This window comes from Sardina pilchardus, chromosome 16, assembly GCF_963854185.1.
Source record: "Sardina pilchardus chromosome 16, fSarPil1.1, whole genome shotgun sequence".
In the NCBI taxonomy this organism is placed as follows: Eukaryota; Metazoa; Chordata; class Actinopteri; order Clupeiformes; family Clupeidae; genus Sardina; species Sardina pilchardus.
In genome coordinates this window covers 2,730,326-2,745,042 of record NC_085009.1, presented here as the reverse complement: position 1 = coordinate 2,745,042, position 14,717 = coordinate 2,730,326, and the positions used below count along the sequence as shown (strand labels likewise).

At 43.6% G+C, this 14,717-nt stretch overlaps 1 protein-coding gene across 1 annotated transcript; it reads right to left on the bottom strand.

Annotated features, from left to right (window-relative positions):
* Positions 1-4,552: 4,552 nt before the first annotated feature.
* On the bottom strand, positions 4,553-13,495 carry eno3 (enolase 3, (beta, muscle)). The gene is made up of 12 exons (XM_062516211.1): positions 13,428-13,495; positions 10,054-10,143; positions 9,683-9,778; positions 9,512-9,570; positions 9,117-9,186; positions 8,749-8,882; positions 8,104-8,326; positions 6,800-6,997; positions 5,832-6,033; positions 5,286-5,394; positions 5,013-5,071; positions 4,553-4,805 (listed from the first exon to the last, which is right to left on the bottom strand). The coding sequence occupies exons 2-12, from the start codon at positions 10,136-10,138 to the stop codon at positions 4,739-4,741; spliced, it is 1,302 nt and encodes a 433-aa protein (XP_062372195.1). The 5' UTR covers positions 10,139-10,143; positions 13,428-13,495; the 3' UTR covers positions 4,553-4,738.
* Between the last annotated feature and the right edge of the window lie 1,222 nt (positions 13,496-14,717).

The following is a 14,717-nucleotide window of genomic DNA, read 5'->3' as shown; positions in this document are numbered from 1 at the left end:
TCAGCGGCTTTGGAAGAGTTAGACTTGGGCTTTTCTTTGAAGGTTGAGAAGAAAGAAACACTCAAGTCATTTGTTTTAAAGAAGGATATTTGCCGTTTTGCCGACCGGCTACGATTGGTCACACATGACACTTTATGTCATTGCGCAGCTGCTCGCACACTCACTAGGACCAAAAAATATGAACATATTTCCCCCATCCTAGCATCTCTACATTGGCTACCTGTTAAAAGTTGCATTGACTTCAAAATTCTACTTCTAACTTACAAAGCCATAAATGGCAGGGCACCCGAATATATTAAAGATCTTCTAGTCCTATATAATCCACCTAGACCCTTACGATCACAAAATACTGGACTTCTTGTAACTCCAAGAATTTCAAAAACTACAGTAGGAGGCAGAGCTTTTTGTTACCGCGCACCTCTCCTCTGGAATAATCTTCCTCCCTCAATCCGTTTAGCAGACACCCTCCCTATTTTTAAGTCTAGACTTAAAACATATCTCTTTAGTGCTTCCTATAGTTAGGTATGGTGCAGTGTGGAACGGCAACCACTTCAGGGTTTCATTGGAACAGACCACCTCTGCTGTGGGCTTGTGTGACTGGTGCCCCAGTGATGCCTCCCATGGTGGCTACTGACCACACCTGTGCTGGTGCTGACTACCCTCCACCATACCTTAGTTATGCTGCTATAGCATAGCACTGTCATGGACTTCTCATGTGTCATGTCGTACAACTCTCTCCCCTCTCCCTCTGTCTCTCTCAACTCCCCCTCCTCCCTCTCTCTCTGTCCTGTCATTCAACTCCCTCTCCCCCTCTGCCTTTTCCCTCTATAGTGTAATAATTTATATCCCCATTGATATACTTATTAATACCAACCATCATGACTTATAGTAATACTAACACACTTTATTTCTCTTCCCTTTCCCCTATACCTCACTTGTGAGGTGAACCATTACCAGTCATCAGCCATCTTTGTGCCTGGCCCTCATCACACCTGAAGTCCCATCCCCCTGAGTGCCATTGCCATCATCATCCCTATGACTGCCCTACCATTACCTGCTGTGGTTCCCTGCCAGGATCCCCGGCCCACGCATCCTAGCGATCCATTACCCTCCAAAATTACTAATGGATTACTGATGGACTATTTATTCCCTATACTGGACTGTTTGAACCTTCTGATACTACAAATGACTTTACTCTACTTAACTGACCCTAGGCAGATGGGTTGGGCCCTTGAGTGGTGGATCTGTCTGAGGTTTCTTCCTATATGTATCTCCAATTCTAGGGAGTTTTTCCTTGCCCCTGTTGCTCATGGGCTCTCTTTGAAGGTTTAACACCCTGTAAAGCACCATGAGACATGTGTAATGTTTTGGCGCTCTATAAATAAAATTGAATTGAATTGAATTGAATTGAATGTCAACAAATTCCAATCTTTGATTAATGTAGAGGGGTTGCCCCCTTTACAAGCCACATTAGAAGCTTGGTGAGATTGTAACAGGCACCTGAGTACAGAAGCACATATAAGCAAAGAATCCCCTATTTGCATTTAACCCACGACTTTCTAGCTCTCTGTCAAACCGACTTTCGAAACTGGTCACTTCATGGTCTGAAAACTTTTTCGGACATGTTTGATGGGGACTCTGAGTCTGTTACATCTTTTACTGCTATTTGTACAGAATATCAAATTCCCAAAACAGATTTTTTCAAATACTTGCAAGTTCGCCATATTATTATGTCTTTACAAAAAAAAGGGACAACTTAGACTCTATCCCACTGAGTTGGAAGAATTTGTTATTTCTGCCACTTCGGTAAAAGGGAAGATATCTCAATTGTATAGAATTCTGTCTGAAAATTCCCAGAATTCCTTTTCTCCCTTAAGAGCAAACTGGGAAATAGAGCTTAAAATAAAATTCAGCAAAAAGGAATGGTTAACTCTGTGTACTGAACTGACCTCACCTTCAACTGTTAACATTAAAGTTAAAGAAACTAATTATAAATTCTTGTTTAAATATTATATAGCCTAACCCCAGTGAAGCTTAATAAGTTTGATGACACAAATGTTCCTATGTGTAGGAAGTGCGGAATAAAATAAAAACGGAAATATTCCATTTCCATTATTGTGCGTTCAGACCAAGACCGTCAAAAGCGTCAAGAGTGCCGGAAATCATTCATTTTCTATGGAGAGTCGGCGTTACCGGCGTCAAAAGCGTTCTGGGTGTGAGCGTGGCTTCATGAGCTTCACGGGCGTCAAAAAAAAGTTGAATCTCAATTAACTTTATGGTAATGAGCTATGACACGGTTCGGCGTCAACTAATCAGAATGTCAAATTCGCAGGATTGCTGCTTGTGGTTTGTTCAAATGTTTCACGTCATGGCTTTGACGCTTTCGGCGGTTAGTATTCACACCCTTTGTTATACCTGCATGTGAGCTCTGGTGCATCCCACTTCTATCAATGGTTCTTGGGATGCTTCTACAACTTGTTTGGAGCCCACCTGAGCCAAATGAGTTCATTGGACATTACAAGAGAGGCACACATCTCTTTATATAAGGTCTCACAGTTGATGGTGTATGTCAGTGTGAAAATCAAGCCACAACGTCGATAGAACTGTCAGTAAGACAGGGTTGTGTGAAGACACAGATCTGGGGAAGGATACAATAAACTTTTTGCGGCATTGAAAGTGCCCAAGAGTACAGTAGCATTAGTCATTCTCAAATGGAAAAGTTTGGAACAGCCAGCAGTCTGCCAAGATCTGGCTGCTCAGCCAATTTGAGTAATCTGGGGCAAAATGCCTTGGTCAGACAGGTAACCTGGACCCAATGGTCACTATGAATGACATCCAGATTTCCTTTGAGAGGATGGGAGAAGCACAAAGTGCTTCATCAGTACAGCTCAGCACCTGGCTTCTTTGGGAATTGTGGCCAGTTGGTCTTTTTAGGAGAACAAAATCTCCACCTCACAATGTCACATCTACATACACCAAACTTTTCAGTCTTATACCTATCTATGTTTAGAAGGTTTTTACAAAGGGGTTTGTTAATATATTATTCTTAGCCTGATTTACATGACATTTTATTCCAAAAAACATGCATGGCGAAAATTTATTTTTTTAAAGGCTGGTATAGTATTTTCTGATTTACTGCATAACTAAACGAGATATCCATAATTCCCTCTCTAAAATACTTTTCATCTCTTATGTCAACAAAATGAAAAGAAAAAGATTGAAACTGCCTTTATCCGATACTGGCTATATCTTTTTAAGTTTATGCAAATCAGTGCATATTTACAGTAATTACATCATACCTAATTTGCATATTCAAACATATATTTCAGAAAACTTGTAATACATTTATTTTTCATATTGATCTAAGTTATCAAATGGTGAAGTTTCATAGTGATATATGCTTGTTAATGTTTTTACCCTATTCACCTGTACCATATCCGCCTTATATTCAACACATTGGACAAGAAAGGCTTAAAGGGATAATCCGGAGTGAAATGCACTTTAGATCAATTTTTCGGACTATTGGGAGTAGCCTACATACGTTGAGTTGACACCAAAATCATGTCATTCGGATGTATTTTGAGAAAGTTCGAGCTACCGTTTTTAGCCAAAACTCGTTAGCCTGGAAGTGACCGGGGCAAGTCCTTTTGCCGCTACAAAACATAGCCTACCTCTTCTACTGTTCCAACCAACACTACACTTACGTGGTAGTGAGTAGAGGGTCCCTAAAGCCAAACCGAAGTATCCCCACGTCTTTATGTGGTCGGATAGAGAGTCCAGAATGAATTTAATCGAGTCATAGTGCGTTCATGCACATCGGACCTTCGGAAATTTCTGACCTCCGATAGCAGAAAAATGACATGAACGCTAGGTCGGGTTGGATTTTTTGCTCGGAGACTCGTGCGGAAGTTTTGTGCCCCGAGGTGTCCGACTTGACGTCACTATCATATTCTCCAACCACGACGGCCTCCCTTGCAACAACAAAAGAGGTGAATTTCACTGTCATTACGAATAGGCAAGGTAATTTGTCACTAAATTAACAACACAGATAGAAACATTCGCCCAAGACATTTTCCTTCTTGCTCAACCATACTAAGCAGTTGTAATAACGTATTTATGCGTTTCCTGTATTTATTTTCCGAACTGATCTCATGAACACACTTTTTTCGGAGGTCGGGACTTTTTAAAGGCGGGTCCTCCGAGGTTCCGAGCTGCATGAACGCAGTATTACACCTGGTTTGACATAGTCGCTCCTATTCATCCTAGATTGGCGTTAGTCAAACGAGTTTAGCAAGTATGACTAGACAACGCTATGTCAAACCTGGCTTTATCCCTTATCTTGGATGTCTTAATTCTGATTTTGTGAAATACCTCTCAGGTCTTAAAATTTCCTTGTATCTTGTATTAGGGTATTATTGCTACACATCTTATATTTAAAATTTGCACACAAGGTGATATGATTTTTTAAAATGTAATAAAAAACAGCCCCGTGCTGCTTTTATATCCAGACCCGCTATTAAAGCAAAGACACAAAGCAAAAACACAAAGGAAATAACAGTTTGTGTTCTTTTTTTATTTCAAAAAGTGGAATTCTGACAACAATCTGACACTAGGTTGGTCATCTCTCATCCCCATATGCTTTTGTGTGTGTCAGATGCGGTGTTTGTCTGGGGTTGTCATGGATGAGGTGGATCAATCTTGGTGTGTGTGTGTACTCCAGCGTTTCTGTAGTAAGTGTCTACAGCTTGGGGTGACGGAAGTGCTTGCCAGCGAACTTGGCTTTGTCTCCAAGCTCCTCCTCAATCCTGTGAATGAGATTGCAGAGTTGTATTCATTCATTCATTCATTCACCCACCCATTTATTTGCCTCAAGGGCAGGTTTGTTTGAAACTGTGTGATATAGATTGGCATCCAAGATAGCATCAGGACATACAAACTCGCAGTCATTAATACAAGTGCAGTCATTACAGTAATGCCAAGCAAGTATATGTGTGACTGTGTGTGTGTCTCACCTCATCAGCTGGTTGTATTTGGCCAAACGCTCAGACCTGCAGGGGGCGCCAGTCTTAATCTGAAAGGAGAGAAACACAGAATTGATCAGGAGAGAGAAAAAATAACAGCAGACTGAAAGAAAGGCATGGGCAGGCAGGGAGAGACAAACCCTGAGACAAAAGGGAGGGGAAGGAGGAATCAGAAAGACAGTGCGAAGGAGAGAGAGAAGGAAAGAGAGTGAGAGAAGCAAAATTATAGAGGAAAAGATGAGAGAAAAAGAGAGAACTAGGTACCTGTCCAGTGCAAAGTCCGACCACCAGGTCAGCGATGAAGGTGTCTTCTGTCTCTCCAGAGCGATGGCTGACCATCACACCCCAGCCGGCAGCCTGAGACATTTTACACCTGCAAACACACACATGCACGCACACGCATTAGTCTGGGTGGATCGAGTCTTGTGTTTGATCATACTATTTCCACAACACCAGGTTCTGTAAAAGGCTTTTTGTCAACTGAAATTCATTGGCCAACATACTTATTCCCCCAGAGGCAGCTCGACGAGGAGGCACTATTGTATACTGATCTCAGTTCACAGCTCGACAAGGAGGCCCTATTGTATACTGATCTCAGTTCGCAGCTCGACGAGGAGGCCCTGACTGACACTTTAGTTGTACAACCTTGATAGATGGAACTCAAAAGAGCCTTTGCCTTAGCTCCGTTTTTTGAGAAGTGGTAGGGGCTGTTAAGGTAGGTGTAAGGGGGGAAGAGACGGGAAGACGCCTACACAAGAAAGAGAGCATTGGGCCCCCTCATGCAGCTCAGCAAGGAGGCTCCACACTTACGCCTGGATGGACTCTGTGACTGAACCGATCTGGTTGACTTTGAGCAGTAGGCAGTTGCAGGCCTTCTTCTCAATGGCGTCCTTGATGCGCTTGGGGTTTGTGACGATCAGGTCGTCACCAACGATCTGGATGTCGACCGCGGCAGTGAACTTACTCCAGTGCTCCCAATCATCCTGGTCGAATGGATCCTCAATGGACATGACTGGAACATAAGACACAACAGATGTTTAATGAGTGTATGTGTGTGAGAGAGAGGGACAAAGTACACTTGCGTGCATGGGTAACAGAATACTGGTGTAATCTACAAGAAAGCCTTTGCAACGTGTGCATAATAGCAGACAGACGTGTATTTCTGCAATGTTCACAGACTTTTTACGGCAGGGTTTTTGTTGTTGTGCTGTCTGAATTCATATGTCCGTATATCTACTACTGGAACTTTTCCTGCTGCCCACCTAGTCATGTTGCCGTAATGTTGCTTCCACAGCTGCTATGTGAATGCAATTGTGGAAAAAATCCACACTTGTCAGTGACGATCGAGGGAAGTATTATGTGTATTTAAAACGCCCTATGTCACTGAACAGTTCCATCTCTCTAACACACTTGCAGGTAATGCAGCAAGGCTATAACATCCTCCATACTCCCGGTGTAAAAACTACACTCTTCTGCTGTCAGGCATGCACAGCTGACAGCGTGGCCACATTTACTAGGCATCATTATCCGCCCAGCGAACCAAAGCCCAACTGACGGAAATTCTACATTAGATGTGACCAACAGGCGGCCGTATACATTTCGCACATGCTTCATGTCTGAATGTCCGCTACCGTCAGAAATGCGGTAAGCAATTATCGCAGAATCTCTGAATGTCTGAAAACGGCTAATGTCTGCATGTAGGTATATGTTTGCGCAGGTGTATACTGTGTGTGTGTGTGTGTGTGTGTGTGTGTGTGTGTGCGTGCGTGTGTGCGTACCGGGATAGCCCTTGATGAAGCTCTTGTACAGATCTCCCAGCTTCTCTCCAGAGATGTGTCTGGCGGGGTCATCAGGACTCTTGAAGTCCAAGTCGTACTTGCCACCGCGGTAGAACTCGGAGGCAGCAACATCCATACCGATGATGATCTTGTCTGGGTAGCCGGCCTTCTCAATGGCACTCTTCAGCAGCTCAAGAGCTGTAGGTAGAAACGTTCAGCTCATAAAGATGCCAGAATGATGGCAAAACACACACACACACACAAGGAAAAATCCTTCTGACTGTGCTCTTTCTTAACAACGCTGATATCACTAACAACTAGTGCAGTACCCGTACAAACAATGTTTTCCAAGAAACTTGTTGTCAAATAACGTTGATGCAGTATCATATTAGATTGTGATGATGTAGAATCAAGCCCGTGCAGTTAGAGCTTTTTACTGTCTTTGCAAAGTAAAAAAAGTGAAGGGGAAAGGCGTTTGAGTTGCAGCTAATGGAAATATTAGACACATTACGTACCCGTGCGTCTTTGCTGTTGTTGGGAAATGACTAAAGCTAACCGTGGCCTAAAAGCTGACCATGGCAATGCCAGTGCTATGAACTCTGAAGTAATGTTTGAATGAATGTTATAGCAGATGTCCAGATAGAGTCAGGAACGGCTGTTTTAAATGCAAATTTTAACAGAATGCTGCCGACGTGTGTGTCAGCATTGCAAGATCAGCAACCTGATCAGGCAACAGAACCGCTAGGCAACCGCGGTTGTTGATGAGTAGCCTATGCAACGTTGACTTTAACAGCCTGCTTACCAACATGGATGCACGTGTGTCGGGCTCAGCATGTTTATCCAACATTAACAATCTTGAAACGGTCCATTGTTTACGTGAGACATCGTAATTTCCATGAATGGCAACACGCGAGTTTGTCAGCGAAATGTGCGTTTTTGTTTCTATGCTGGAGTGAGTGAGAAGGTTCGTGGCTAAAGTGCGGAGAGGGGTAGAATTGTGGGATTGCGGTAGAGTTGTATTTTGCTCAATTTAACGATATCTTTGTCATTTTTTGTCCAAAAACGACCAAACTTTGCACTGCACTCACGCATGTCATTAGCAAGACGTGTCAAATTTGATATCAGTCGGATGAGTGGTTTGACAGTTATGCGTGCCACATTCAGACAGAGTGACACATAGACAGACATTCCTTGCATTAATAGATAGATTTGATCTACCTAAATGAAGAGTTACGCTAATTTTGGGATTAGCTGGACACTCCTTTTCAAACGCACACACACACACACACACTCACACTACTGACCCTCATTGTTCTCCAGGATGTTGGGGGCGAAACCGCCCTCATCTCCCACGTTGGTGGCGTCCTTGCCATACTTGGCCTTGATGACGTTCTTGAGGTTGTGGTAGACCTCAGCGCCAATGCGCATGGCCTCGTGGAAGTTGGAAGCGCCGACGGGCAGGATCATGAACTCCTGCATGGCCAGCTTGTTGCCAGCGTGGGAGCCACCGTTGATCACGTTAAAGGCCTGGAGGAGGCGGACGGGGTCAGAGTCGGGGGGGGGGGGGGGAGAAAAGAGTGGCATGGCATATGACGACACATGTAATCTCATTTTACCCCCCCCTCTCTCTCTCTCTCTTTCTCTCTCTCTCTCTCTCTCAATTCAATTCAATGGCTTTATTGACATGACAAAGAAACATTGTGTTCTCAAAGCATGTTTTGCATATTAGAGCATACAAAAAGTAGACAGGAAATATGAGAAAAGAAAAAAATAGATACATAGATTACAAATAAATAAATAATAAAATAAGTAAATAATAATAATAATATTATTATTAATAATAAAATAATACAAGGATAGTAGGCATAAAGGAATAATAAATAGATCAGAGTCTCTCTCTGTTTCTCTCTCTCTCACACACACACACACACACACACACACACACTTACAGGCACGGGCAGGATAACTTCCTTGTTTCCTGCGAGGTCAGCGATGTGGCGGTACAGGGGCACACCCTTCTCTGCAGCTCCGGCCTTGCACACGGCCAGAGACACGCCCAGGATAGCATTGGCACCAAATTTAGCTAGAGGAGGGGTGAGGGAGAACATGTTAACATTGACCAGGAAAGAAACTCAAAAATTAGATCTCAACTTTAAATCTTCAAATACTCTTGAGTCTAAGAGAAACGGGTCAGATTTCAACCATTTTCCGATAAAATCTGCAGTAAGTCTAAGAGGCAAAAGCTGATGTTCCTCTGGCTACCTGCATGAGTCTGTGTTCAATAGTGCATTAGTAGGAAGAAGAGAGAAGTACTTACATTTGTTTTCAGTCCCGTCCAACTCAATCATAAACTTGTCAATCTTCTCCTGCTCAACCACACTGAATTTCTGCTCATTGACATGGGGACATAGGAAAACAGATAGACGAATAGATAGATTGAGGGACATTTTTTTTTTCAATTATTTCTTTTTGTCCTTTTATTATCATCAGAGTGACGTCCATAAAGCATATCAAATTGAAACTGAAAAGAATTACACATAGCACTATATACAACGGGTGAAAAGGTTGACAAAGTTGGAAAACATTTCACTAGTAAGAGCTATAATAAGAACAACTAGGTCTGTCTGTAACTTCAGATGATACTGTCACTGTGTGCCAATTGATAGCATTCATGTAGTGCATGTAGCTGCATCAAAAGCCAAATGAACGCACCTTCTCAATCAGTTTGGGAGCGATGTCCTTATTCACATGGTCAACGGCCTTAAGGGTACCTAAGAATCAGAACATGGAAAAGTATTTATCAGCTGAGGTGTGTGTGTGTGTGTGTGTGTGTGTGTGTGTGTGTGTGTGTGTGTGTGTGTGTGTGTGTGTGTGTGTGTGTACCTTTTCCCAGGTAGCGTCCCTTATCCCCATCTCTCAGCTCAAGGGCCTCATGGATACCTGTGGAGGCTCCACTGGGCACAGCTGCTCTGAAGCGACCTGAGAGAGAGACAGAGAGAGACAGAGAGATAGAGAGAGAGAGAGAGAGAGAGAGAGAGAGAGAGAGAGAGTGTTCATTTTCAAAATCCTTCAAAATGTCATGTCTCAACCTAGACCTGCGGAAGTGATAGGCCCTACAAGATTTTGTTTACATATTTGTAAGTAACACAGCAAAATCGACTCCGAAAGCATTAGCTATGGCTGATGGCTGGTGTGTGTGTGTGTGTGTGTGTGTGTGTGTGTGTGTGTGTGTGTGTCTGTATCTGAGTGTTTACCTTTTGCGGTGTAAAGGTCAACCTCAACTGTGGGGTTTCCTCTGGAGTCGAGGATCTCACGGGCGTGAATCTTAGTGATGGACATCCTGACTGAAAAGATAGGAGAAAATGCAATCACTCACAATTGAACATATGCATGGTGCCTCTGTGGTGTGTGTCTATGTGCTCTTGAGAAGAAGAACAATATTGATTGTCTGGTAACTTCCTTTCTCACCTGCATTAGCAAGTCTTTGAAGCACCATTTCCGAAGAAAGAAACGCCGTATCTTTAATTACACTCGCACTCGGTGACAACAAGCTATTCCGCCAATCAGAGTGCGTGGTGAGAACCAATCTGACCAATCAAGACAATGATCGGGTGAATCGCGGCTAAATCTTGCAGCCTGTCACAATTTGCAAGTCTCCTAAGCTGTCCGTTTGGGTGTTGTTGTGGTCTCTCTAATGTTCCGTCTGTTCATTCTTTGGCTTGTCTTTAAAATTGCGTTTTCAAATGATTCTATATATTCCTCCGCCACAAGCGCGAGGCCTATATAGGCTACTGTCCACTCCTCAAAGCCCTTCACCCGGTCCCTCCTCTCGCGGTCGCAAATGTGCTTGCGTCGGAGCGCTCTTACACTTGCCAAGCCGTATTGTGTCTACTAATAACGCACGATTCTCAAATCGGGAGTAGGTAGGCCTATAGCACGCCCAGAGTGGCATATGCTTCTCTGCACAGATATAGACGTCGTCAGCAAAACGACCAAAATGCTGTGGCATAGCGTGCAACGCCACTGTTTGTAGAAACGCTAGGGAAATAGGCTTTGTGACGACAGTAAATTAATTCAGACCCTTTCATACAAAAACCATCTGGCGCTTCATATAGCGTTTTCAATGTAAGAAGGCATATTGCCTTGTAGGCTATGATGATAAATATGCGAGTAGCCTATAGGTTAATGTCAGTTTATGTTTAGGATAGACGTGATGTTTCACAGTGTAGTTTATGGAGAACAGAAAATATTAACAAGCTGATACCAAGACTGTTCCAGTGCTTGAGTGTAGCTTATCTGCGCGCACGCATGCACACACGAACACACACAGCTGTTCAAGTAGGCTCAGCTGCTCTCTCAGGGATGCAAGGTTATTAATAGTGTCTGTGGCGGAAATGCACAGAGGACATTATTTGTTTTTTTATTGTGTGTGTGTGTGTGTATGTGTGTGTGTGTGTGTGTGTGTGTGTGAGAGAGTGTGAGAGAGCGAGTGAGAGAGAGAGAGAAAGAAAGAGTGACTGACTGCACATCAAACTTTTCTGTAGCGTGTGTGTGTGTGTCTAGACAGGCCTATGTGTGTGTGTGTGTGTGTGCACACATGCTGTGCACATGATCTCAGTCACATTTAAACTTACCTTGACCTTCTCTCAGCCAGTCATTGACCTCTAACCTTTCAGTGACAGTGTGATGACCTTTCTGTAAAGGTGTGGCCAGACTGTATTACACAGCTGCTAATCACACACACACACACACACACACACACACACACACACACACACAGTGACATTTCAATCGCTGATATGCCTCAGCAGCTCTTGGAGGTGACCTTCTGGACTTTGATATACAGTCATGTGGTGCAAAATCCCCATAAGGATTATACTGAGCATATCTGACCTCACTGTATCTGTATATGACAGTATCATTCTGTGTCTCACTCAGGCACAGCAGACAGACACTTCTTTTGTCTGAGTGTTAAGCCACCTATCCGTGTACACACACTCGAGAAGAAAAGAATTTGACAACAGAGCACTCGGAGACATCACAGAAGAATAAAGAACGTTGTGATGCTCAGTTGAGTCTCAGGTAGACATGCGCGCGCGCACACACACACACACACACACACACACAAAGGTTCACAATATACAATATATCTCTTCCATACTAGAACTCACTGCTCTGTCTCTCTCACACTCACACACGAGACACAATGCCCTTGTAACATATCTTCAGACAGGAGTTGTGTCTCAAGTGAGTGATACTACTACCGTGTCTGTCAAAGCGAGCTCAGATAACACACTGTGCTCTATGTGACAGCATCATATGAAGATACACTGTGTCCTTTAAGCAACAGATAGAGTTCAGCCCTGGAACAGGACCTAGCTCTGACCTGCTACATTTCCCAGAGCAAAAAGCCGCAGAGAGCTTTTGCATATTGTGTGGGAGAATTTTTGTTTCATTGGAGGTACTAACGTTTAATTTATTAATCTACAGTTCTGGAATGGGTGGAATGATCAATATAGTGAATGACATACAGATAAGATACTTCAGGCCTCTTCATAGACTAGGGCTCTCACATCTGCTAGCTATATAGTCCAACGCTTGCCAACTTGTACTGATGCACTTCACTAGTCACACGTGAGGACCACGGAGAGCCTACTGTATTTACATTCCGGATCTGGTTGATCTGTGACAGCGCTAGCGTTATCATGAAAACCTCCCCGAACTTTGCGCTTTCCTTGCGGGTCCCACCACCCACTGCATCCAATCGCGTCCTCTCTCTGTTATCTCCGTCAACAGAAGTACCGGCATGCAGAATGTTATCACTATTCTGTGAGGATTTTGTATTCCACAACAAAGCTGGCACCGCACTGACGCAATGGAGGTGTGCTCGAGGCGTGATTACACCGTGGGAGCTGGACTTTGTCTCCTAGTCTATTTGACAGACACATAAAGCTCACACTTTTACAGGTGAATTTTGGCTTGCCAACTAAATAGCCTGCCATTGGTCACTAAATAACGAAAGACGCGCGTCCAAGTCATTCTGCAAAGTCTATCAAGGGAGTCTTTGATTATTGCCGGCATTATCTGCATGCAACATGCACCAAGGATCTATGCGATTTAGCTTATTTCAACCATCAGAAACAGCTTCTCAACATCTATAAATAGAATTATTGTGGGTGCTGTGTTCAAAATTCAGTACGCGAGGTCTTAAAGGCGATACCCGTGACCTTGGCACATCATAACCCCTTATGTCAGATGCCTTTCGATGTGGTCGCATCTGTACACGCAGGTTACTCTATTTGCAGTAAGTTGAAATGGGGCACTCAAGTTTCGGCGGACGGGGCCATTGTTAGTAGGGAAGTTCTCATACGTTTCCTCGAAGTTCACTTGTTCTATCTCAACAAAAGCGCGCAGTACGCGTGATGCGCTTGCCCCTAACCGGTTACTGTTCCTCAAATTAAATGTCTGTCGAACGCGTTTAATTTTCAAACTTGGCGTTAAGTTAAATCACACCAGAATAAGACGCACGTTGATTTATACAATATCTGAAGAAAAACTGAACAACAATGGCATGGGACAAGTATATATCAGCGACAAGCGCCGGAAGTGGTAGTGCATTGATCATTACCTGTGTGTGGTTGGGTCGGGCTTGTTTCGGACCGTCCAGGCGGACTGCAGAGTGCATACGTCTGAGCAGCCGCGCAATTTATAGACGCCCTCTGTGAGGCGGCTCCGTATATGGCAAGAGAGCTAGGGACTGTGTCGCGCGTACACTGCTGCCACTAAAACGTGGTGCGCCCCAGCGTGCTTGAATGGCCATCAAAATGCTGTCATTAGACTCATATGCGATTAGTGATGCTATTTATCTTTTCTTATAATAGTTAATAAAAGGAACACAACGGGGGCTGGGTTCAGTCAAGAGTTGAGAAGTTCTAGCTTCTGATTACACAACTCTTCCTTGGAGGAAATTCCCCTAGTGGAAAGACAGAAGTTTAAAGAATGATTCCTTGATTAAGGAAGAGTAGGTGCTATAGCTTTGTGGTTTATTCTGCCATAAAGTGAGAATAAGGGGTTTTAATTCAAATTAAGAGTATGGTAATGCTTCTCTCTGATGAGAAACGTGTCCGTTTCATAGGTGTCTCTGTAGGTGTACAACTCCCTGTTTATTCTTGTTGGTACACATAATACATAATTGTTGATTATGGCACGACAAAGTCATAGCCGTGGCACAACAGAAGAGCATCTTGTTTAATGACTACCCCTGGAGTAGGCCTAGTTTCTGGAATGTATGATGGCTATGCCAGCTGATGAGTTTCAGTGGGACGGTTTTACATTGTGTCCATTTGGGTTGTGTGCCTGCATTAGATCACTTATGAAGACATTTCAAAGCAAAACATGCAAGCTGTATCTTAACAAAAAGATACTAACTAAAAGCAGAAGGGGATGAAATCAGTGTTCTAGATGGATCTGTGGACGTTTGTGTCTGTGCTTGAAAGAGTTGGGTCTTCTAGTAGACCGGTTCCACACTTTTCTCCATGCGATGGAACAGTCAGATGGTCCCTGCCTGATAGGCCTTGACCTCTAGAAGAAAGGTCAGGGTTGACTTTCCAGGGAAATGTGAGATTGGGTTTGGGTTCGAATCGAAAGGGCACCCCTCTTCCATCTCCACTGGACTCCTTGCCTCTGATTCCTCTGAGCAAGTATGAGCTCACATACACTACACCACATACAGACAGACAGACAGACAGACAGACAGACAGACACACACACACACACACACACCTGCTTCAGACATCCCTGTCTTTGCCTGTCATATTAATGCACAATCCCATTCAGTCTTCACAGCAAACATGTCTGTGTTCATGACAAGCACACACTCAAACATTCATGTCATGCTATACATGTCTTTCACACACAC